The sequence below is a fragment of the Equus przewalskii genome, chromosome 25 (assembly GCF_037783145.1).
Source record: "Equus przewalskii isolate Varuska chromosome 25, EquPr2, whole genome shotgun sequence".
Classification (NCBI taxonomy): domain Eukaryota; kingdom Metazoa; phylum Chordata; class Mammalia; order Perissodactyla; family Equidae; genus Equus; species Equus przewalskii.
Genome location: NC_091855.1, coordinates 8,740,478 through 8,766,976, shown reverse-complemented (window position 1 = coordinate 8,766,976; position 26,499 = coordinate 8,740,478). Strand labels below are relative to the sequence as shown.

Genomic DNA, 26,499 nt, shown 5'->3' with positions numbered 1-26,499 from the left:
GACTCCAAAGTTGGAACTCTCACACAGGGAATTTAAAATCACTATGGTTAATACGTCAAAAGCCACAGTGCAGGAGTGACATCAACATTGTGATGGAGTGAGCTCTCCCCTCTAAGTTACAACCAAATAGACATTCGTTAACCGACAGAGTATTCCCTACAAAGCACAATAGGGCATCTGAGTGACCCACACAGCCATGCATCTGAAGGTGGGGGTACTGGATCCCCAGGAAGCAGTGAAAGGAGGTGAGCAGGTCCCCTCTCCATTCCCAGCAGCAGTGAACTAGGTTGTGTGTTCTCATGCAGGAGCTGGCATGCAACTGTAAGATGGGGGCAGGCAGGTTTGCATGTGAACACTTTCACTTTTGGAGCTGCAGCCCAGCCTGAGGGAATGCTCCACTCTGAGTGGCACAGCTCAGCCACTGCCTGAGCACCCTCACCAAGTTCAGCAGCCCAGGAAAACCACCCATGAGTGCAAAGCAGGCCTGCATGCATGAAAGAAAGCGCCCATCCCCTCCTGCCTAGAGCACCAGGGTGGCCAGTTCCTGGCCAAAGGAGGAGTCCCCACATAGGAGCGTCTGCACATGCGTGTGTGACCTGCCAAGCAGCTGCAGCCAGCAGACAAATGCAGACGAGCCCTATCGGCACAACTTCCAGCAGATGTGGTGGGTTCATAAAACAGATCCTGCCCCACCCAGAGCAGGCAGGTGGAATCTGTGACCTGATGTGACTACAAATGCCTCAGCAAAGGATCAGTTCATCAAACACCATGAAAAACTACAGTAACACTTCAGAGCAGAAGGAAAATGACAAGTCTCCAGAAACCAATCCTGAAGTCACAGAAATTTACAAGCTGAATGAGAGAGAATTCAAAATAGTTGTCGAAAAAAAGTTAACAAGTCACAAGAAAACTACATGAAGCCAACAGAACTCCTAATTACATCAATGTAAAAAGACCTTCTCCAAGGCATATAACAGTAAAACCGGCAAAAGTCAATGACAAAGAAAAAATATTACAGGCAGCAAGGCAGAAGAAAATAACCTACAAAGGAACCCCTATTGGGCTTTCAGGAGACTTCTCAGCAGAAACTTGACAGGCTAGGAGAGAGTGGAACGATATATTCCAAATTCTGAAAGACAAAAACTTTCAGCCAAGAATAGTCTATCCAGCAAAACTATCCTTCAGATATGATAGACAAATAAAAACTTTCCCAGATAAACAGGAGCTGAGGGAGTTCATCACAAGACCCCACACACACACACACAAGAAATGACCAAGAAGATCTTCATCGGAACAGGTTAGCAAACACTCGATTACAACATTAAAGATAAAGGGAAGGAGACAATCAAAAATAATTGTAAACACTGCATTTTAATCACAAATTCACAAGACAAAACAGAATCATTTGTGACAACCATAACTTAGGGAAGAGGTAAAAGATGGAACCCCCTTAGGCTAATGGAGATAAGAGGCTATCAGAAAATGAACTTTCTCATCCATGAGATCTTTTATAGAAACCTCATGGTAACCACTAAACAAAAACTCAGAACAGAGACACAAATCATAAATAAAGAGAAAACTAAAGAAATCATCTTAGAAAATCACCAAGTTGAAATGGCAGTCAGAAATATACGGGAAGAGAAACAATGGAAATATAGAACAACTAGAAAACAAGAGATAAAATGGCAGCACTGAATCCTCATATAACAATAATCACTCTAAATGTAAATGGATTGAATTACCCAATCAAAAACACAGAGTGGCTAGATGGATTAAAAAACAAGACCCAACAATATGCTGCCTCCAGGAAACACATCTCAGCTCTAAAGACAAACATAGACTTAGAGTGAAGGGATGGAAGATGATTCTTCAAGCAAACAGCAAGCAATAGAAAGCAGGTGTTGCCATACTTATATCAGACAAAGCAGACTTCAAGATACAAATGGCAATGTAAGATAAAGAGGGGCACTACATAATGATAAAAAGGACATTCCATTCATGAATACATATATGCAACTAACACAGGAGCACCAAAGTACATAAAGCAACTATTAACAGACCTAACAGGAGAAATTAACAGCAACATAATGATAGTAGGGGACTCAACACCCCACTTACATCAATGGATAGATCATCCAGACAGAAGGTCAACATGGAAATAGTGGACTTAAATGAAAAACTAGACCAGATGGACTTAATAGATCTATAAAGAACATCCCATCCCCAAACAGCAGAACACACATTCTTCTCAAGTGCACACTGAACATTCTCAAAGATAGGCCATATGCTGGGAAACAAGGAAAGCCTCAATAAATTTAAGAAGATTGAAATCATACCAAGCATCTTCTCCTACCATAATGCTATGAAACTGGAAAAAGACTACAAGAAAGAAGCTGGGAAAGTCACAACTACATGGAGACTAAACAACATGCTACTGAACAACCATTGGAACAATGAAGAATCAAAGCAGAAATCAAAAAATATCTGGAGACAAATGAAAATACATCATACCAACTCGTATGGGATGCAGCAAAAGTGGTCTTCAGAGCAAAATTCACAGCAATACAGGCCCACCTCAACAAACAAGAAAAATCTCAAATAAACAATCTCAAACTACACCTAACAGAACTATAAAAAGAACAAACAAAGCCAAAAGTCAACAGAAGGAGGGGAAATAATAAAAGTTAGAGCAGAAATAAAGGAAATAAAAGCCAAAAGAAACAGTAGAAAGGATCCACGAAACTAAGAGCTGGTTCTTTGAAAAGATAAACAACATTGACAAACCCCTAGCCAGACTCACTAAGAAAAAAAACTTTGAAGTAATTTATAGAACACTGTGCCCAATAACAACAACATACACAGTCTTTTCAAGTACACATGAAACATTCAACAGGTCAGAACATATTCAGGGTGATAAAACAAACCTTAATTATTTTTTTAAAATTAAAATAATACAAACTACGTGCTCAGATCATAATTGAATTACACTAGAAATTGGTAACAGAAGGTTATCTAGGATATTCTCAATATTTGGAATTTAACCAACACACTTTTAGATAAACAATTCATCAAAAAGGAAGTCAAAGGGAAACTAGGAAATATTTTAATAGAATGAAAATAAAAAACACATATCAATATTTTTGGATGCAGATAAAGCAGTGCTTAAAGGAAAGTATATATATTAATTGATTATATTAGAAAAAAGAAAATAAATTATACCCAAAACAAGAAGGAAGAAAGTAATCAAGATAATAAGAGAAATCAATGAAATTATGAACAGAAAAACAATAGAGAAAAATTAATGAAACCAAAAATCAGTTATTTACAAAAATAAAGATATATAGAAAGACAATCCTCTACCCAGACCCTACTCGCTACAAAAAGAAAAAGAAGACAGGGGCCAGCCCCATGGCCGAGTGGTTAAGTTCTCGCGCTCAGCTTCCGCGGCCCAGGGTTTTGCTGGTTTGGATTCTGGGCGCAGACATAGCACCAGTCATCAGGCCTTGAGGCAGCGTCCCACATGCCACAACGAGAAGGACCCACAATTAAAATATATAACTATGTACTGGGGGCTTTGGGGAGAAAAAGGAAAAATAAAAAAATCTTAAAAAAAAAAGACAAAAATTACCAATAGCAGTAAATAAAGACGAAGATCACTATAAACCCCACAAACGATTAAAAAGATAGCAAGAAAATACTGTGTGCATAAACTTAAGAACATATACGAAATGAAAAAAATTCTTGAAAAACACAACTGCTAAAATCATTCAAGAAAAAGACAGAACTTAAATAATTCTATACATACTAAAGAAACTGAATTTATATTTCAAAATCTTCCCACAAAAAAAAATTCTAAGCTTCGTTGGCTTCACTGGAAAATTCTAGCAAACATTTAAGAAATAAATAATACTAATTCATCACAATTTTGTCCAGACTGTTGGAAATGAGAACATTCAACAACTCACTTTATGAAGCCAGCATTACCCAGATACCAAAACCAGACAAAGATATTGCAAGAAAAGAAACTACAGGTAAATAACGCTAGTGAAAATGGATGAAAAAAAAATCCTCCAGAAAATACTAGCAAATCAAATCCAGCAATATATGAAAAGAAACAGTACCCCATGACTAAGTGGATTTTATCCCAGATATGCAAGACTGGTTCAACACTCAAAAATTAGTCAGTATAATTCATTTCACTGTAATTGAGACTAAACAAGAAAAATCATATGATCACCTCAACAGACGCAAAACAGCATTTGACAGAATTCAACATCCTTTTTGATAAAAACTCTCAGCAAATTGCAACAGAAGGGAACTTCTTCAATATAATAAAGAGCATCTAGAGAAACCTACACCTAACTACTAAGTAATAGTGAAAGACAAAGCTTTTCCACTAATTTCAAGGAACAAGGCAAAGATATCTACTTTCAATACTCTTATACAACACAGTAATACAGTGTAACCAGTCAAGAAAAAGAAATACTTGACATGGATATTGGAAAAGAAGAAATAAAACTGTCGTTTCTCTCACTGATTATATTATTGTCTATGTATAAAATCCCCAAAAAAAGCTACAAAAAAGCTATTAGAATAAATCAGTGAATTTAAGGAGGTTACGTAATACAAGGTCATTAAATAAAAATCAATGGTATTTCTATACACTGGCAAGTAGCAATTGGAAAATTAAAGTCATAAAAGTACTGTTTACAATAGAATCAAAAAAAGAAAATATTTAGGCATAAATCTAACAAAACATGTATGAGATCTGTATGCTCGAAACTAAAAAACAGATTAAAAATTTCTAAGAACTAAATAAATGAGTGATATACCATGCTCATGGGTTGAAAAACAAAATATTATTAGCATATCAATCTCTCCAAACTGAACTATAGATTCATGACAGTTCCAATCAACTTCTTCGAATTTTTTTTTAACTAGTAAGTTTATTCTACAAATTATATGGAAAAGCAAATAAACTAAAATAATCAAGACAATTTTTTTAAATAAAAAATTTGGAGGGCTCACACTACCTGATTTCAAGATAATATAAAGCTATAGTAATCAAGACAGTGTGCTATATTGGAGAAAGAATTCAAACATAGATTACTGGGAAAATATAGAGTCAAAAAATAGACCTACAAAAATATAGGTAATAGATTTCTGACAAAGATGCCAAAGCATATAATGGAGAAAGAAGAGTCATTTCAACAAATGGTGTAGGAATGATTAGACATCTGTCTGGGAGAGGGTGGGGAGAAAAACTTCAATCCATGCCTTGCATATATAAAAACTTACTTCAAAATGGATCATAGCCCTAAATGTAAAACCGTAAATCTAAAATTCCTAGAATACAATATAGGGGAAAAAAATCTTTGTGACTCTGGGTTATACAAGATTTCTCAGTCATGATACTAAAATCACAAATCATGAAAGAATAACTTGATAAGTTGGATTTCACCTAGTTAAGAATATCTGTTCTTTGAGGGACATTGTTAAGAGAATGAAAAGACAAGCCACAAAATGGGTATTTGTAAATCATATACCTGAAAAGTAACTCAAATTCAGCATATAAACATAACTCTCAAATCTCAAAAATAAGAAAACAATTCAATGAGGTGGGTAAAATGTTTGAAGACTTTACCAAAGAAGCTATTCAGATGACAACTACATCTCAATGTCATTAATTATCAGGGAAATGTAAATTAAAGCCAAAATGAGATGTTAAAACCTAAGAAGGATCTGAGATTCTACCCTACTTACACACTAACAAGTTGGCCTGCTACAGTTTTATGCACGTTGGTAGAAGACACAAGACTTCTGGGTCAGAGACAACGGACAGTTTATAACTCACGGCACAGCAAGCAATATGAACCTCACATTCACACAGGTTCCCTGTCCTCCAAGTACCACAGGGGTGATGCAGAGGCAGGCTCAGATAGATATTGTGCAGGCAGTGGGTTTATTTCACAGCCAAGGAACACTAAAGCTTGGAAAACCTCTATCATTTGCAAGCAAATCTGCCTAAGCTTTTCCCTAAATAGAGACATTATCTTTATTAGACTAGACAGCAAACATATCTTCCCTCTGTTCTGAAGGGAAACAATATCTCTATCTTCCAAAGCCTATTGTCATACAAACATCCTTGAAAAGATAATCCAAAACAAAAGACTGTCTGTGGCTCTGTTCACAGGACATGCAAAAAAGCAAGAGACCAATGGAGAATTATCTCCCAACATGAGCTATCATTACATGCCTACAAGAATGGCTAAAAAAAATGTTTTTAATAATAACACCACCACAACATGCTGGTGCGAATATGACTGTCAGAAATGCAAAATGGTACTTTGGAAAATGGTAGACTATTTTTTATAATATTAAACATATACTTTCCATATGACCCAGCAATCCCACTCCTAGGTGGTTATCTAACTGAAATGAAAATTTATGTTCATACAAAACCTGTTTTGCAATCATTTATAGTGGCCTTATTCATAGTGCTAAAAATTAGAAACAATTCAAATATCTCTTAGCTGATGAATGGATCAACAAACTGTGGTGCATTCACGCAATGGAATGCTACCCAGCAATAAAAAGGGCAAATAACACACAACAACACAGATGAACCTCAAATGCATTATGATAAGTGCACTATGAAAGAAGCCAGACTCAAAAGCCTGCATGATTCCATTTATATGACATTCTGGAAAAGACGAAGTGATAGAGACAAAGTATATCAGCAACTGCCAGGAGCTGGAGGGAGGTGGAAGGACTGACTGCAAAGGGACTTGGTGGTATTTTTTGAGGTGATGGACTGTTTTATATCTTGGTGGTGGTGGTTAGAAGACGGTATGTGTTTGTCAAGATTGACAGATTGTACACCAAAAATAATGAATTTTACTGCATTAAATTAGACCTTTAAAAAAATAAAAAAGAGAGAGAGAGAATATGCATAAACTCTAGAATCAGACTGCCAGAGCTCTGCCTCTTTCCAAATGTGGATCTTGAGTATTTTCTCAAACTCTCTAAGCATCAATTTTCTCAACTGTGAAGTGAGAATAATAATAGCATTTGCCTCTTAGATTTGTCAGCTTTCCTTGTTGGTGTTCCATCATTAATCATTATTTGATATCCTATTATATACCTAACAACGCATCGGAAACAGAAATGAATCTGGGGCATGGCCCCCACCTGCCTTCCAGGAGGCTGCAATCTAGTTAATAAATAGCTCCTGAATGGACAAATGAACGCGATTGTTTTACTGCCATTATATTATTACAATTACGAAAATTAACAAAAGCCAGTCTTAAGAATCTATTAGGCTAAATTCATATTAATAATTTTAAACATAGTTGAACTTTAGAAAGAATTTTCCAAAATAAAAATGGAAATTTCAAGTCAAATCTAAGAAATCCTATTGGCAACCTAGATATTTCTAGAATTATCGCTACAGAAAATTTTAAAAGACTTGAAATTTCATTTATTTATAGTTTATCAGGTTCAGAAAGAATATCAGCCTACCAGTTTTCACCAATTTATTCTAGCATTTCAATATTACTTTAATTTGAGTAAGAGCATCAAGAAAGCATTATAAAAACAATAGGAGATTATGTTTCCTCATTGACCAAGACTTCATGTATCTGGATAAAACATTTCCCTAAAAAGACAAAGCTAAGAAGAATCACTAAAAATAGATGGAGAGACTATGAGGTATTCCAGAAAAGTCTGCTCCCTCCATCAAGAAGAGAATTAATGACTTCATCTTTATATCACATAAAAGATCCAATAATCTGTGTGAGCCATGTATGCATTACAACACATCATATTATATATACCCAACACCTTTCTTTGTGTATCACATATCCCTGTCGCTCGACCATGAGAAATGTCCTTACATCAGGCTTAGAGTATTAGAAGCATGAGAAATTCATGCCAGAACATACTATAGCTACTTTTACAGAGTTAAGCACATTTTCACCATATTCATTGTGCATTTATTGAAGATCTATTAGATGCTCAGTTCTGACAGGAGAAAGCTCTATAAAACAAAGCAGTTTGTTTTAAATTTGTCCTTTCCCTTCAAAGCTAAAAGAAAATCAAGCTATTCTTACTTCAAAGATTTCCTATCTACTCTCATCTCACATCACATCTCGGCGAAACTCTGTGAGAAGTGTTCTTGGAGTGTTATCAAGTAAAAATTTTGCAACAAGTATGGCTTTTTGCACAGGATTTCACACTGAATAATATAGTAACATCTAGAGATTCCTAGCCTAGTAAAAAAAAGAATATTTTAAAAGATATTTTTAAAAGCGCAACATATGCACAGGGGCTTCTCTGCAGAACTCACAGACTCATTTTCACCATTTCATTTGCTCAGAACTATTGTTTTGGAATATGGAGCCCACAAATGGATCTTCCAAAGTTTTATCTATTGAAAATATTTCTAAGGATTACATCTCTCAAGAAGAAGCTAGTATGTGGAAAAGTATAAGAAGGATAAAAATAAGTCATACGCTAACTAAAACAAGTCAAAGTAAAATGAGTAGAAATTGTCCTTTGGAAGACCCCAGAGGAAATGATTACTGGCTAGCTTACCTTGCTTTTCTCCATTAACATTTTCTAAAATATCAGAGAGCTGGCTGTCAAAGCCATGTTGAAGGCCATTCCTTTGCTTTTCAAGGTGATGTTCTTCCTCAGCAATAGAAGAAAGTACAAGTGGTTGCTTTTGGTCATCAAGGGTCTGATTGGGCCACTGGGACATTATGGAACATGAGTCCTTTCCATTTGCATGTTGGCTAAGTCTGGGGCTTGAACCTTGGGGAGAGTCCTGCAAATCACTATTACAACAGGAGAAATGATCCACTTCAAGAAACAAAGAATTTGCGTCTTCTTGACTCCAATCATTGCCTTGTTCTTCATCTTCAAAGTAGGTTTCCTGAATCTGAATATCATCTAAGTTCTGGTCTAGGTTGTCACTCAATTTAGAGTCTCGTTTGCTCAAATTAACCAGCGAAGCAGATAGTGTATCTCCTGCTTGCTGGAGAGCTTCATAAACCCGAGATATCCAGGAAGAGAGAGGCTGGAAGAAGTTCTGAACATCCTGAGATGCCATGGCCAACACCATGACCAGCTATCTGATGTCTACAAGTCCACTTGTCAGTTCCTTCAGTACTCTGGACTTAATGTGAACTACAGAATAAGCATGATGAGAAATTAAATTGGAGGTCTCTTAATGGCTGTGAATATTTCACTCTCAAAACTTCTCAGCTGAAACAGAGGAAAGAAATACTTACACCTGTTAAAGTTACAACTTCAGCCCCATCACCAGATACTTCAAATCAATGCCAAACAGCATTTGGGGACAAAAAGAGATCATTGAAATCTTAAGGCAACTAAATGACTATGAAAGTCTAAATGTATTTCAATGCCTATTCAACTCCACGGGCATGTGCAAAGCTTCCATTAGCAGTAATGGGCTCTATTCACATGGACTGAGAGAAGTCTGTCCCCCATAGACCATACTTAATAGTGTGAAAAGGATAAGTGAATCTTCATTAAGAGGCACTTGGACACAATATTTCAAAATACAAGAAAGGTTGGAGGCTTCATCTAGGAACCTGCAGATCCCAGAAAGCAGGCTAATAAGCATCTCTGCTTCATGACACAAAGATTTATCCTTTCAAAGGAAATGTGCTCCTGGAATCAAAAAGCTTTTAACAAATCTTAAAATAGGATCTTATATTTTTATGCAATTTCTAGAAATTATATCTATTCTTGAGGAGCAAACAACCACTGAAAAACTGAGGGTGGCAAGTGGATTAGGCAGTTTACCGGAGACACGTCCCTGGCATCCCGTTGCATTTGTCTAAGTTCCAAACTCCGGAAGTCAGCTTTCCACAGCCTGTGAGACTCCTGAGAGGCAATACATCCCACAAGATTCAAACCTGAAGGAGGCAGCTGCAGGACACGGACCGAGCAACAGGGCATAATGAAGACTCTGGAGCTACTATACTTTTACACATACGCATGCATACAAACATATACTATGTATACATAGGCACATGTATGTGTACATATATATATATATATATATCTCCTATTGCCTTTACATTGCTCGTCAACAGCTCAGGATGAATGTTATAAATGACAGCAGAGCCTAAATTCACTGCTTGCAGTTAATTACTCCATCTCTTTTATAGCAATAGCTTCCTTCTGACCAAATTTACCAGCAATCCCATAAGTTTCAGCCTTCTTGACCTCAGGCTGCTGCATTTGATAGGATTGCCTACACTCTCCTAAAAATTTCTCTCTAGCTTTTGTGATAGCCATTCATGCATGTATTGATTCATTCAACAAATAAATATTTATTAAGTACTGGGCACAATGCCAGGTGTAAGGTAACCCTGAGGTCTCTGTCCCCATGGAGCCCACATTCCAGTTAAAGGGAAACTGAGCTCTCTGCACTTTCCCCTGATCCTGAATAATTAATGTGTCTGTCTTTCAGGCTCTTCCTTGTCTTCCCACAAACTACTTAGATACAACCACTCATTGTCCTATGGTTTCTCTTCCTCCCCATTAATACTCATCATCTGGGAGAGCTGACCCATCTATAAGTACCAATAAACACTTTTTTAAAAATTCCAACATATACACCTCCAGCCCTTAGCTCAATCCCTCTTTTCCAGGCTTGAATCTCTTGTTATCTAAGCCCATGGTTCTCAGACTTTGCTGTGTCAGAATCACCTGGTGAGCTAATAAAGAACATAGAGGCCCAGGCAGGTTGAAGGAACAGGCCCCGGGCCTTTGTATATTTGTCAAGTTCCCCAGGTGATCCTGACACCCACCAAAGTTTGAGAAATGCAGATCTAAGGAAGTAGCTACACCTGGGTATCTCACCAAAATCTCAGATTCAGCTGATCCAAACCGAGCACAGCGCTTTTTCTACAACGGGTGTTCAGCACTCTGGACTCACAGCATTCTAGTGTCTGTGAATTTCTCTCTTGAACACTCCTACCTTCCACTCCTTCCGTTCCAAGTTCTGCTGGTTTGGGGTCTACGAATTCTCTCTTCCATTACGTTCTGTGGAGTGATCGCCTTTCCCCACACTCTGATTTCCTCAGAACTTCCAGACGTAGGGTTTCAGTCTCTAGTCTTCCCCACCTCCACTCGTCCTCTAGGTTTGCTCACCAGAACCTGACCTTGTACCAGGTTTATTGCCAACTCCCCTAGAATGAACGTTCCAAGGAGGGCAGCGACTGTCTGTTTTGTTCTGTAGCTTATCCCCAGTGCCTAGAAGTGTGCTGAGCACGTGTTAAATTCTCAATAAATGAATTAACAAATGCCATTTAAAATTGTGCTTACAACAGTGTCTAGCATATAGTATGCACTCAAATTTGTTAAATTGATGAATAAAACCTACTCAGAATTGTTGAAAAGCTCTTAATGTTACCACACAAATCCCCCACTTGGTAATATTAAAGAGTTCTTTCACCATTTGTTCCACCCCATTTCAGTACCCACAGTTTTTTGGGTTTTTTCTCCACAAATATTTTGCTTAAGTTAATATGCTTCAGGGCATCACACACCTAGAAAGCTCCCTGAGAAATCATTGGGGTTAGCATCTACCACTGTCCTTTAGGTACTTGAAGCTTTTTAAGACAGAAATGATGTATCTGCCTTAATAATTCAATAATCCTTTCTATTCTTTATTATACAGAGAAAACTTTATTTTCACATGCAAACCAAAATCTTTGATTTTTAAGCCAGCATTTTCTTGTCCAGTCTTTGAGTTAGTAACTGCCCATGCTCTCAGTCTCATCTCTCCACGTCTTCTGTAACCTCTGTCCATCAAACCTTCATGGCAACTTGTCCAAAAGATAAATCTTACATCACTCCTTTAGTTTAAAGAAACAAACTAAAAAACCATTATGGCTTCCTATTCTTTATATGGCAAAATTTTAGCACTGGCAAACATTCATTTATATTTGTTGACACAGAGGTTTTAAAAAATTAATTTTAATGCCACATTGACTACAGTCCTCACTTCTCCCTGTTGTTTATCCCCACTTGCTTTACTCATTTCTTTGTAGCCTACCTGACCCCTGGAGGCACCTGAATTTTCAAGCCCTACCCTATGGGATAAATTTCACATTGTTTACCATGGCATACAGGAAGAGGGATGCTCAAGACATTTAGCAATCAGCACACATCTAACTGGCCTTAGTGCTAGAGGGATCCTTAGGGCCTCCCACAGGGCGTCAACTTTTTAATTGCTGAGTCACTAGTGTGAGGAGATCTGGGGGGTGCAACAGGACAGTGAGAGGGACCTCATATCAGTGGCTATTTATCAACTATCTTGGAACTATTTCAATATTTTCACAACTCACAGAGCTCCACCTTTGGTCCTGACTGAAGATCCAGCTGTGTATGAGCTGTTCCCAATAATACCACCTCACAGTGAGGACTCAACCATTCCTCACCACTCCTCACTCAAAAGTCCTATGTGCCGCTCACACTAACACACTAAGCATTTTCCAGAGTGACTGTGCTCTTCCCTGACTTCCGTTTGCTCTGCCGGGATGTCTTCTTTCCCTAGCCCGCCTAGTAAATACTTACTCATTCTTTACGCTGAAACTCCTACTGCCTCCTATGTCAACGCTTCATCTGCAATCAAAGGTGTAGCCTCAGGGTGCTTTGAATGTGCCTTTATGACACAAGGTTTCACTTGCTGTGGTAATTATGTGTCAGTCTTCCTCTTCCAATGGACTGTGAGACCGTAAGTGCTAGGACAGTGTTTATAACTTTACTGCTCCAGGACCCACATCGGGTAGGGACTCATAACTGTTTGTTGAATGAATGAATGGAAGTTACTGATGAAAATTTTTAAAGCTAAGAAGCCCTGATTCTTCATTTGCCTTCATCTGTAAAGTGTAATTAACTCTCTAGATGACCTCTAACAGCTCCTTTCTGCTTTGAAACCCAAGAATTTACCAGTGTGGGCCAAAAAACATTGTAATATTGACGCTGGATATATTCAACAGTAAGTAGTCTTTTCAGGGATTGGTTCTATAATTTTGTCAATAACCATTGTCCAACGATCTCACAGTGATTGGAAAGAGGCCAAATCTGTCTCTATATGAAACAGTGTCCAGTGGTTATATTCCAAAACACTGAAAAAGGAGGGGCGCCTGGAGCTAGCACCTGAAAAACAACTTAGTTGGCAGTACTGTAGATCTTTCATTACACTAACACAGTCTAAAGCCAAAAGGGCTATGTGCCAGCAGAGTAACCATGGAGATAGCTTTGCTGCTTAGGTAAATTTCATCTTGACTGGTAGAATAGAGGGTAGTATCAGATATATACCTGGTACCCGTGTTATTTGGGGGCTTTCTTACCACTGAGAAGACAAAGTAGCTGCTGGTGTTATTAAAAAATATGCATATGAGAAAAGGAAAATAGAGGACAGCCCAGGTCCTTGGATTAGCAGGAAAATACATGTAAGGTCTGTGGTGGCTAAGAAGTCTCATTATTTGAATTAAAGTAGTTCATGACACTTCGTTATTATGAGACGTATAAGACAAAACAACAAAAAAAAGTGTGTTTGTGTGTGTTTGTTTAACATACAAGCTCCTACCACAAACATGACAGGGACGGTTTATAACCTCTCCACGTGCTCAGAATAAACCAGCAATCTAACAAAGGATTAGTAACAACTGATAAATAAAGATGAAAGGTAAGCTGCTGATATATTCTTAGGGCCTACAGTTCTTTAAACTTTGTTTTAATTAGAATTATATTTTAATTATAAAGGTGTCTAATTAAGGTCATTTTAAACATAGAAAATGTCTAAACAGGAAACATTAAAGAGTTGCATTTCTGTAGGGGGAAAAACTATCAAATTCTTGAGCCATATGCTTTATCACATGTTTGATCATCCTCACCAAGGGTACCTGTAGACAGAAGAGATCCATGCCCACAATAATAATGCTCATGGTCCTTTAAAGGCTGTTAGTTAAATCTTTCTGACCCCATTTTTTTTTTATCTGATGATAGATGCTTGGAGGGAGGGGGAGAATTATGACTTAGGAAGAAATACCAGGTTCTAGGAGGTAGGTCTTAAAAAATCTATGTTATTTTGCTGAAAGCTAAGGTGGAAGCCTGTATGTCTGAGTGATTTCTAAAGGCTTATCAGCTCCTGGAGAGAGTCAGACACATTCTGAGAGAAAAGAAAATGTTCCAATAATAGGGTCCCCAAGTAACCAAACCCCGAATCACAATCTTACGCAAGTTTATCTAGTGAAGTGTGTTAATGCTTAGCATTTTTTAAAGGAGAAATCACCTTGGAAAATCTACTCTTTTCATTCTCTGTCAAGATCTGTAGGGCAGTCAGTCATAAGTAAAGTCAAGAATACTGGGTTTATTTAAAATTTCTCCTCACAGCTGCCAGTTAACTTCCTTGTGTCATCTACAAGATGTGGGTTACTTAATATTGACTTCCCAGAGTGGTCATGAAGCTAATTAAGTCTGTAATTTTTATGACAATTATCATGCCTTTCAGAGAAAGGCATTTTGCAGTACCTAGTACAAATAAGAAAGCTCAGAAAGATGAATAATGCATGCAGTCAAAATAAGAACTATGAAATGGGCTGCAATCCATCTTTAACATGAGTCAAGAGAGCCTACAGGTGTTTTCTGTTAAGAGAAAATTTGTTAGGTGGGTAGGAATATGTGCCGTTGAGATGAAATATCCTTTATAGCATTTGTCCAAAATGTGTTCTAAATGCTGGCATCTTAACAAATATAAAATTGGACTACTGTGGACTCTATGGCAACAATATGGACACAACACATACAGACTGTCATTGCTGGGACATGGGCAATCCAATAGACCCTTTACCACTGGGCTTCAGCGGGGACAATTAATAGAAAGCAAAATGTGAAACTGCTCTGTAATCAAAATATATTTTCATCAGGAGACACTGAGAAAAAGGAGACAGTGTGAAGGAAAGAAACAGCAGTGGCTTCGGAATCACACAAAACAAGGCTCAGTGTTGGATCTGCCCTCACTTATGCCACAGCACGAGGCAAATTACACGACCTGGGTGCACCTAAATCTCTTCACCTGTAACATGAGGAGCACTACCTCTTGTCTTCCAACTCACTATGGAAATGCGATTACACAATGTTTTTAAAGCACCTAGAACAGAGCCCAGTACATAACAGGCTCTCAGTATCAGTTATTCATTATTGAATCGAAATTTGTGACATTTTAAAAGGTAAAAATATATTAAACTCTTGTAATCTTTTCCCTAATGTGCTAAGACCTCAGAAAAATAATACTATCATTATAACCAACATTTGCCAAACACTTTACAGTATGCAATGCTTTTTGACAACTTACATAAAAAAAAACTCTTTGTGAAAGACATTAGCCTTCCATTTTATGGTCGAAAAAACTGAGGCTCAGAAAGGGTAAGTGCCTTGCCCCAAGGCTCATACCTAAATACAGAGTGGAGCTGGTATTCAATTCTCCTTTGTTGAATTCCAAGTTCTTGCTTGAACTCCTGCTCCAAATCTTCACAAAATGCCAATAAGACAGTGAAGACACTAGAAATCAAAAACGTAGAGGTATTTTCCTAATGAGTGGCAAGCATGGGGTTCAAATCCTGGTTTGTCTGACTCAGAAGTGTGTTCTCATTCTGTTTCCACTGCACCACGGCTGCTGATTTCACTAATGAAACTTGTTTAAAAATGAAAACTGTTGCAATTACTTTTCCAAAATAAGTGTAATAAAGTAAAAAAAAAAAAAAAAACTAAACTACTGCTTAAGTCAAGGACGGCTTATTTTTAAATATAGTTTTCAAACTGTATCCAGTTAAAGTTAAAGCTTTGTAACTGAGCAGGACAATATCAAAAAAACTAGGGCTGGCTCAACAAGAGTTTTAAATTGTTCAAGGTTTATGCCACTATAGCAAGAGCACCTTTTAAATATTCTCCAGATTTCATTAGCCCATTGAGTATTCCGGATCGTCTATTACATCCAAAGCAGAGATTTGCATATGCTTCACAAATAAGCAGTCGTTCCATAAACACAGAAGGTCTTCAGCATTTGCAGAGGGACTATTTAACATGGTGTTAATGGCACAATTTTCTTATGAGACTGTCATTGCTGTGGCACAGAAATCCATCTTCAGACTCACATATAATAAAATTTTTATCAAGCATTTAAGAATGAATTATATTTAATTAATATTTACCTTTTTAAAGACCCAACCAAAATGAGGAACAATCTCATTTTGCATCATCCTGGCTAAAGTGATCACAATAGACTCCTGACAAGAGTACATCTCTGTTCCATGGTCACTGGCACATACCAACTGGCCCCAAATAAAGGAGGTTCTGAAATCTCAAATAACATCCACAGTACAAAGGAATGTAAGCAGAAGGTAATGTAATGAAATTGAGGAAGGCAAAATTCAGGCACAATTAACAGGAAATTCTCTCAAACTAGGGGATTTGTCAGATTGTTGATTTTTGTCCAAGAGAAGAGAGAGAGACATCATTTGTATCACTTGAAAATGCACGAGGCTCAAAAGTTAGGAGAAATTACAGAACTAATGTCATTGCAACCCTCTGGAGACAGATTAAGCAATACTCTAAATATCAGCAATCATTGAGTGTTTGTTAAAGTTCTTTTACTAATTATAGAAGTAATACCAGACTTATGAAAATTTGGTTAAAAAAGAGAGGGAAGGAAAAATAATTTAGAATCCCTCCGCCTTAACACAACTCTGATTTTTTTTTTTTTTTAGGACGATTAGCCCTTTGCTAACTTCTGCCAATCCTCCCCTTTTTTTGGCTGAGGAAGACTGGCCCTGAGATAACATCCGTGCCCATCTTCCTCTACTTTATATGTGGGGCGCCTGCCACAGCATGGCTTGACAAGCGGTGCATAGGTCCACACCTGGGATCCGAACTGGCGAACCCTGGGCTGCCGAAGTGGAATGTGCGAACTTAACCAACTTAACTGCTGCGCCACTGGGCGGCCCCTCAACTCTGATTATTTTTGCACATTTCTTCTGTCATTTTTCCTTGTAATTTGCACAGGGTTGTAGTCATATTATATAGGATCCTAAGCCAACTCCCTATCCTTTATCTAGAATTCATCACCAAGGCCTACGCATTCTTCCATCTAAATAACTCTTGAATCTACCTGCCTTTTTCCACCTGCACAGGTAATACTGGGACACAAGTTACCGTTTTTCCCACCTGAACCACTTCAACAACCTCTTAAGTGATTTCTTCGCATTCACTCCTACCTCTGTTTCACAAAATGGCCTTTCTGATCTTCTTAAAATACGTATTTGATCAAGTCATTCAGTGTTTAAAATGACTTAAAATTACTTCAGATAAAGTCCAAAATCCTCCACAGGACTCAGAAAGCCCCTCCTTATCCTTAGTCACTCTCTAGCTGCACTTCACTCTTCAGCATCTCACCTCCTTCTTTCAGCATCTAACTTCACCAGGCTCCTCCCGCTGGCTGAGAATGCTCTCCTCCTTCCAAGCTTCCTTCCCCTGGCCCCCAACACCCATTCATTTCCTTTCAGGGCTCAGTTTACACTTCACTTTTCAGAATGCTCTGCCTGACAACCAGCCCCACATAATCCAGACTAAATTCTGTCCCCCTGAAATATTCTCTCATAGAACCTCTTACCTCTTAACACATATTGTAATTGTAGCTCATTAATGACTTGCATAATTATTTCTTTTTAACATCTGTCTTCCTCACAAAACTAGAAACTCCAAGAGATCAGATAGGAGGTTAACTTTTGTCTTCACCCTGCTGTCAGCATCCATTGAGTGACTGCCATGGAGCAGGCAATCAATAGTTTTGAATATCTGAGTATCCACACACACAATATTATATCCTCCTTCTTTCATTTAACAGTTTAATGCATTTTGCATGTTTCTAGTCTTTTGTGTTTATCATTTTTAATGATTTAATATTTTAAAAACTGAATTTTCAACTAGGACCCAAGTACCTTTGAACAAATTCAAATCTATGAAAGTACCTATTCTAACCATAATAAGCAATCCTTCACATCTCAAGAAAAAATACCCAGTATTCTCCATCAGAATGAGATAGAGGTAAATTATATTAATTCAGACATGATAAATTTGACACTTATAAGAGCTTTGACAGGAGCTAGGCTAAAGCTTACTTCTATATCTTCTATTAAAATAAAACGAAAAGGTATAGCTGGCTAAACAAGACAGTAATTATCATCGTCAAAATATTTACCTTACAATTATTCTTATTTCTTTTCATTAAGAGGTTAGGAGAGGGGGCTAAGGTTTTCTTTTCTAATCAGCTCCCAGGTAATGCTGATGCTACTGTTCCAGCAACACACTTTGAACAGCAAGATTTTACTTAAGTGTGATTTACACGTCATAAAATTCAGCCATTCTAAGTGTACAGTTCAATACTTTTTAGTAAGTTTACCAAGTTGTGCAACCATCATTACAACCCAGTGTTAGGAAATTTTCCTCACCCCAATAAGATCTCTCATAACCATATAAAATTCATCCCCATTCTCATCCTCAGCCCAGGCAACCACTCATCTACTTTCTGTGTTTATAATTTGCCTTTTCTGGGCATTCCATATAAATGGAATCATACAATAAAGGGGGAGAAAAGGTTACAAGAGACAGTGGAAATAACACTAAAATAGTTATGAAGCACCATGAGCCAGTTCCACTTCTGCAACTGGCTGTGATCTTGGGAAAGATGCTTGATTCCTTGAACTTCCACTTCCTCACCTGCAAAACAACAGGACTGCACTCGGCAAGCTGTCAGCATTCCCTGCGGGTAACATTCTAAAGCAGGCTCTTGGGAAGCTCCCCTGAACTACCCTCCTTTGGAGTTTTTACTACTGTTGGCATCCAACACACAAGAAATCATTTTACTTCAGATATATCTGTGATACAGACATCACAAATCCTCAAATCTAGCAACCATGTCAAGCTTATAGAAGGCACTCAAGAAATATTTATTGAATCAAACTCAACTGAATTCGACTGGCCTCCTTAAATTCGGTTTGCTTATTCTGGAAGCTAACCTCCTATAAGATCTAGGGTTGGTTTTCATAAAATTTAGACTATTTGAAAAATGAGTGACTTTTTCCTGGAGAAGATGTTCCTGTCTTTTTCAAAGTCTCGAAATGGTCCCTTATCCTCCACTGTCACAGCACAGATTGGTGAGGTTAATCTGTCTTGGAAAGATAACCCTGCAACCAACAATTACACAGGTTTTAATCTGGTTCTCACTATGTGATGAAGGAAATACAAATCTTTTGTCTAATGAAATTTTCATTTGTAGCCAGAAAACCATTCCAGCACAAATTATTAATCCATTGCACATGTTTCTGCCAGGTCCCAGGACACAGCAGCCTCACGTTCTTATTTATACTGGCCCCCTTCTGTCTATGAATAAACATATCAATCCTCTCAACCTAAATCAATGCTCAGTGTTCAATATTTTTCCTTATGTTTTCCTTTCATTTGTTTACATAAGCTTCAAACTAAGCAGGTAGTAAAATTGTTCATTACTAAAATGACTATTGCTACACATTTTATCGCCTTCATTAGTGGTTATCAAAATGAAGTCTCCTGGGGTCTTTGATGACTGGGCTCTTAGAATAGTAATGCTAATAACATGACAATGTCAATACTTCTGTGTCTGGCAAACATTAATAATAAGACCCCCGTGGGATCCCATCAAAAGCAGCAGCTTTAATGGGATCTTTGTGGTTGCAAACATAAGTAGGTTAGGTGGGTGGTATATGGTTTCTCTCAGGTCTGCCCAGCCAAAGTGGCCCCAATCAAAGAAAATTTGAAAACACTCCTTTTACATTTCCCTTTCCACTGGCAGGGAATTTCACATAAGAACTGGGAAGCACTGTTTTCTAACCATGATGATGGATCCAAATATTCTCAACTAATTCTACATACATGTGGCAGCTATTCTATAGTATTATATACAGTTACGCATATTGTATCTACTTGTTTAAACCAAAATGCTAGTTATGTTTCTCTTGAAGCCAATAATGCCTGTATTTTACTATTTTCTTCTCTTTCTCTTTCAATTCTTCCAATTTCTCACTAAAAGATATGGAAGCTTGCTTACTGAGGAACAGCAAGTACCTCTGCAGTCTTCAGTGAGCACAGTTTGGTTCACCTAGGATCTACTACCATCACGCATAATGAATGGGATTCTATTTTCTGGTAGCAAAATACTAACATTTCATTTGAAAAAGAATACTAGTATAAATACAAGTCCTGGAGAGTAGCTAATGGAAAGGAAAATCCTCCAACTGAAATGAAAAATTTCACATTGGCATCCAACTTGTTCCACACAAAATACACATTTTGGTCAGTTTCAAATTCTTTGGGGAAATTCTAAATGGAACTTTTGCCCTGAAATGTTCTTAAAACTAATTCCAGTTATGTCTTTGACTAAAAGGCCAACTCACAGGAAAACTTTAAAAGGACTCTGACATCTTCCCCACATAGAATGATAAGCTACCAACTACAGCTCTAATAAGCATTACTGTTTAGGGGCGGAAGAGCTGTGGAGGGATTTGGGAAGATCAAAGACCAACTTAAAAAAAAGAGTTTTCTGCTAAAAACTAAACATTAGACATTGAAAGCCTCTCCATATTTTCTGTAATGTGCCTGATAATGCCATGATTTGTATTTTGCTTCAAGATAATTTAAAAAGAAACATTCAAAGAGTTAATGACCTAAAAGTAAGGTTTTTCTCCATCACCCTCTCTTGCATCAAGTGGCCCGCGCTTCTGTGGAATGACAACTATAAATTATCACTCTGTCGACAGGGTTCACTGGGGAAAAACCAAAAAGAAAAGCGGTTTTTAAGCAGACAGCAATTTCACTCCATAAAACTGACATTAATTGTTCCTAAGAATTAAGAACTGTTTTGAGGATCCAGAGTATAGAAACTAAGAAAATAAGATTGAAAATGTTTTTGGAACTCCTAAATTCACATACTTCAAATAATACCTGTCACTTTGTCATTAAACCTCAATCAGAAAGCCTAGAATAATATAAGCTGCAATTATTATGAGAACTTTTGTGAATAAGGCATTTGCTCCTTTAAGTGGGTTTTAGAGGAAGGTAGATATTTTAATGGAAATGTATAACCATAGACATACCCTTCCTTTTACTTTAATCTGTCAGGCTAAGAAAAATAATGAGATTTTAAACCTGTTACTTCAATTACTAGTTTAAAGTTGATTATTCAAATAGCTGGGTAAGTATATAAACTCATTGACACATACTTCAATGCAGAAACAGTCATCTGTGCTACTAACTATTCTACTGAAACAATCATCTTTTCCCCTGCTGCCCACCTATGAACTGAATTTTTTATTTGAGGCATGTGCCTCTTTAAAGTGTAATGAGCATTACTGTCTTGCTGACAAGAGAAGCACAAAAACCCAATATCCTCTGATAAATGTAACTCGTGCCACCTATGGTATCCTCCAGACACAGTGCATCACTGGAAGATATCACAGACAGAACAACTGTTGTTAATGATGCCATTCTTCAACACAAGCAGACAAACACACAGGCGTTACACTTAAGAGCAATTCTGTCATCTATAAATGAAGACGACATGTTCATCTCCGCTATATCAAAATTCCTCAAAGCTACCCATAAAGTTGGTGAGATAGTTTCACTAACTCCAGCAAAAGGATGTGTGTTTAAGGCCTCCTCAGATCATCCAGGGGACCCACGCTGCAGGCGTGAAGTAAGAACGTCAATCTACCAAGCGCTAAACATTTACTAGGTGGTTCTGTGTAGCCTACTGGGGTTTACTGAGTTCTATCTAGAACCCTTGGTCATAAATTCCATGCTATGGCTATTTCAAATGCAAAAAGGCTCCAGCGTTCCTGCCAAGAATTAAGACTTGAGACTACATATGTTAGATGGATAGATAGATAGATACACACACACACATATATACACCCATATGTTATAGAGTTGTTGGTAAAGTGAAAGATCGTGAAGGAAATTCTCTGCAGCTTTTGAAATAGTAAGGTTCATTTAGGGAGTTCTCAAACTTAGGTGTTAAACATTTCCACAGCAATTCAGACTTACAGAAAGCTTCAGATCTGTTTTTGTTAATGTCCTAGCATCACAGAGGAAGCTAAAATGCCGCAGGAAGAGTCTGTTTCTAAGGTAACTTACTATGCACCCTTATGTAAATCACTCAGAAGGCAGAACTGCTCATATTCCAACTGTAAATGTGCCCAGATTTCTCAAAGGACTTTCAGTGTCCTCCTAACCTTTAATCTAATGGTTCCCATCTCCAGCAATCAGCTAGCTGTGTAACATGTTCATTTGCTAGGTCAAATTCTTGAGCAGGGGACTACAATCTATCCTCTAAGTTGCAATAAAACAAGTAGTGAAGGATGGAGGTTTTAAAGGAACAGATCTATTCCCTCTTTTTTTTTTTTTTTTTTTTTTAAGATTGGCACCTGAACTAACATCTGTTGCCAATCTTCCTTTTTTCTTTTTCTTTTTCTTCTTCTCCCCAAACCCTCCCCCCTCCGGTTCATAGTTGGATATTGTAGTTGTAGGTCCTTCTGGCTCTGCTATGTGAGATGCCACCTCAGCATGGCCTGATGAGTAGGGCCGTGTCCGTGCCCAGGATCCCAAATGGTGAAACCCACGCCACCAAAGCGGAGCGCATGAACTTAACCACTTGGCCATGGGGCCAGCCCCTCTATTCCCTCTTTAACAAAGAAAACAAAGAAATAGAGACAATAGGGCATAACTTGGAAATGAATTGTCTTTGTTAATATTTGTTGAAGCTGGGTGAGGGACACATGGGGTTCGTTATACCATTCTCTCTCTACTTTCCCATATGTTTGAAAATTTCCATAATGAAAAGATTTTTTGAACAGTGAAGATCTCTTCTCAACCTCCCTCCTATAATACCCTGAAGGAAATAAGAACACAAACACAGATGTTAAGTAAGCTCCTGTGATGGTCAATTTTATGTGGCAACTTGGCTAGGCCACAGAGCCCAGGTATTTGATTAACCCTTACTCTGTATATTTCTACGAGGGTGTTCTTTATGGATGACACTAACATTTAAAATGGTGGACTTCGTGTAAAGCAGACTGCCCTCCATAATGGGGGTGGGCCTCATCCACTCTGTTGAAGACTTTAATAGACAAAGACTGACCTCCCTTAAGAAGGAATTCTGCCAGCGGATGACCTTCAGACTTCAACTGCAGCATTATCAGGTCATCAGCTTTTCCCGGGTCTCTAGCCTATCGGCCACCCTGAAGATCTTAGATTTGCCAGCCTCCATAACTGCGTAAGCTAATTCCTTACATTTCTCTCTTTCTCTCACTCTCTCTCTCTATCTGTGTATATATATGTACACACACACACATACATACAACTGAAAAGTCTGTAGTGGCCATCGGGAGCTGATTAGTGAGGATTCTCCAGAGAAACAGAACCAATATAATGTATGTGTGTGTATCTCTCTCTTTCTCTACCCAGCAATGAGCAAGATGTGCTCAACCCTATCTAAAGTTAATCTCTCCATCCTGTCAATTATTCTTTATTTTAGGCCCTTATAGCATTTATAATAAACTATAATCATCTGCCTCTTTAGTTTCAGTTTTGTTTTTGTCTGTCTTTATCAGAGAGATGTAATTTCCAAGAGAGTAGGGACTACATTTCTCTTTTTGATCATTTTATTTCCAGCACTTAGCACACTGTGCAACATAACATAGATTCCCAATAAAGAATTCTGAGTGGATGAATGAACATTCTCAAACCAGTAACTCTTCAACTGGGTTCTTTAAAACCTGTACTCATCGGACAGGGTTCAATTAGTCCTACTTTGATAGGCTCATTGAGAGTATTTTCAATTACCTGTGTCTTAACCAAGTCACCAAAACAAGTATCTAGACACCATACTGAGACATTCCAAGGCTTGTCCTGATGTTCAAACAAACTTTTACTGCTCCTCAATTCTCAATTTTTCATCTCATGTATTAGGTTGAACCATATAAAACTTCCAACCTACAAAAACAGTAATTTCTTAGAGTTCAACCTAATATAACACATAGAGAAATGTGTTTTCTATGCAAATTAAGCATTAAAATCAGAAAAGAAGACACCTTTCAATGTAGATTGTTAACAAGCATGTCTCCCACTCTAGGTACCACCCTCCCAGGTGGGTCTTGTTCTGCAGATGGCCCCACTGGGGAAGGAGGAAATGTGACACAGAAGTATAGACGGGCTATTCCATTCACCTCACTATTTCAGGACAAAGGGGTACAAGCAAGGGGAAGGTGTGGGGTAGAAGATTTTGACTGTCTAAAGAACACTCAGTCCTTAACTCTAAAACAAATCATTGTACAATCCAAAAGTTTTTAAATTGTATAAGAAGCACTTCAGTGGCATTTAGAAGTTTTAATTATCCTATAAGAAAAGAAGAGGGAGGGGAATATTGAGACTTTTTTAAATTCCAAAATATTTAACTCATTTAAAATTCATCTGAGTAGTCCAAGACCAAAACCAGCACACCAACCTGCGGATGAAGAAACCTGGACTCTGGGAACACGCAGGTAAAGGAAAATATGAAGCTAAAGACACAACCAAAACCTACCAGTAAAGAAGGGCGGGGATTGTACTGCTGTTACACATCCTTAACAAATGCCTTTTCTGCCTATATCTAATTCATCAGCCATACTAAATGTGAAGTATAAAGACGCTAAAAAATAGATAGATAGAAGAGGAAAACCATCCATATGTAGCGGGCAGTACACTTCATATTCTTATTTTCACATCTGTTTCAGATCCTGATTCGTCCCATTTTGTAAAATTTGTCATTGCTCTTTCTTATTTGGGCATATAAGGAAAATGGAGTAGTCTAAATTATTTAGAAAACACTGAAAGTCATATAGATGAAACAGCCAAACTCTTCTGTTTCAGTCAAATTCACTAAAAATTTGTAAAACTCTCAGAATATTGAGTATAAGTTAGAGTTGGCTATAACTGGACAACTTTGAATAGTCTTATAAAGTAGACATTTTTTCTAAATATCTTATTTTTTAAAATCCCTGTGAAGTAAACTGCCGGAATTGTCATGGTATTATGGGATGGTGGGAAGTGAAAGCATCATGAAGGAGAAAGTTTGCTTGCTGACCAAGGGAGAACTGAACTGAACTAGTCAGGGAGGGAAGCACATGGGGAACCGCCAGATGGATACTGTGTGGGCAGAAGCAAAGGCGGACTGTGCCAGTGTCAACATCCTGCTTAAGGGCTTCCCTTCCGGACCTGAAAGGAGAAGTTAGCAATGACCTCCCATCAGTGGGACTCCACCCAGGCCACATCTTTAAATCACCTAGTATTCTTTTTAAAGCCACATAACTTGCCCTGCCACTGTCACCCTCTATTCTGATTTAAGTAGTTTGCAGTGGAATTTGGGCACTGGTATTTTTTAAAAGCTTCCGAAGATCCAGTGTAGTTCAACCGGGCTTATAGCTGGAAAGCACCCTGACTGCTGATTCTAGTCTATATCATAAATATCTGACAAGCTTTTGTTATATCTCTTTGTAAGAATCATACTATCCCCAGACAGGGAGTGTGGAATACCATTGTTAGAGGAAAATGGAGAAAGGAGAATCTTGCATCCAACTCTTCATCAACTCTCCTAATTTGGAATGAGTGAAAACCACTTCTAGGGGCCAGCCTGGTGGCGCAGCGGTTACGTTTGCACACTCCACTTCAGCAGCCCAGGGTTCGCCAGTTCGGACACTGGGTGTGGACCTACACACCGCTCATCAAGCCGTGCTGTGGCAGGTGTCCCACATATAAAGTAGAGGAAGATGGGCACAGATGTTAGCTCAGGGCCAGTCTTCCTCAGCAAAAAGAGGAGGATTGGCAGCAGATGTTAGCTCAGGGCTAATCTTCCTGGGAAAAAAAAAAATGAAAAGAAAAGAAAACCACTCCCAGCTGATGCTTCCACCTCCTCTCCCCTTATAGTGGACTGAATGGTGGCCCCCAAAAAGATATGTCATGTCCTAGTCCCCAGAACCTGTGAATGTTGGAAGGGTCTTTGCTGATGTAATTAAGTTAAGGATCTTGAGATGAGAAGATCTTCCTGGATTATTAGGATGTGACCTAAATCCAGTGATAAGTAGCACAGAGAGGACAGACATACACAGAAGGCAGCAGTGTGAAGATGGACACAAGTGATGCGACACAAGCCAAAGAACGCCAAGGATGGTCAGCAGCCACCAGAAGCTAGGAGAGAGTTTGGGCCTGCTGACACCTTGATTTCAGACTTGTGGTCTCCAGAATTGTGCAAAAAATAAATTTTTATTATTTTAAGATACCAAGTTTGTGGAAATTTGTATGGGAGCCACAGGAAACCAAACCATCCACCAA

At 38.1% G+C, this 26,499-nt stretch overlaps 1 protein-coding gene across 47 annotated transcripts in view; it reads right to left on the bottom strand.

Moving 5' to 3' along the window:
• The window catches only part of SYT16 (synaptotagmin 16), a 260,415-nt gene that overhangs the window by 112,855 nt on the left and 121,061 nt on the right, over window positions 1–26,499 (bottom strand). For 15 of the 47 annotated variants that reach the window (XM_070593168.1, XM_070593143.1, XM_070593146.1 and 12 more), the window contains one exon: window positions 8,596–9,267. The exons of 16 other annotated variants lie outside the window; for them this stretch is intronic. In XM_070593168.1, coding sequence (XP_070449269.1) covers window positions 8,596–9,124 — 529 coding nt within the window. In that variant the 5' untranslated portion in view covers window positions 9,125–9,267. Of the gene's footprint in view, window positions 1–8,595; window positions 9,268–9,831; window positions 9,958–15,498; window positions 15,607–25,704; window positions 26,023–26,499 lie in introns of those variants that run through there. 16 more of the 47 variants (XM_070593156.1, XM_070593145.1, XM_070593149.1 and 13 more) reach the window with 5 other exon arrangements.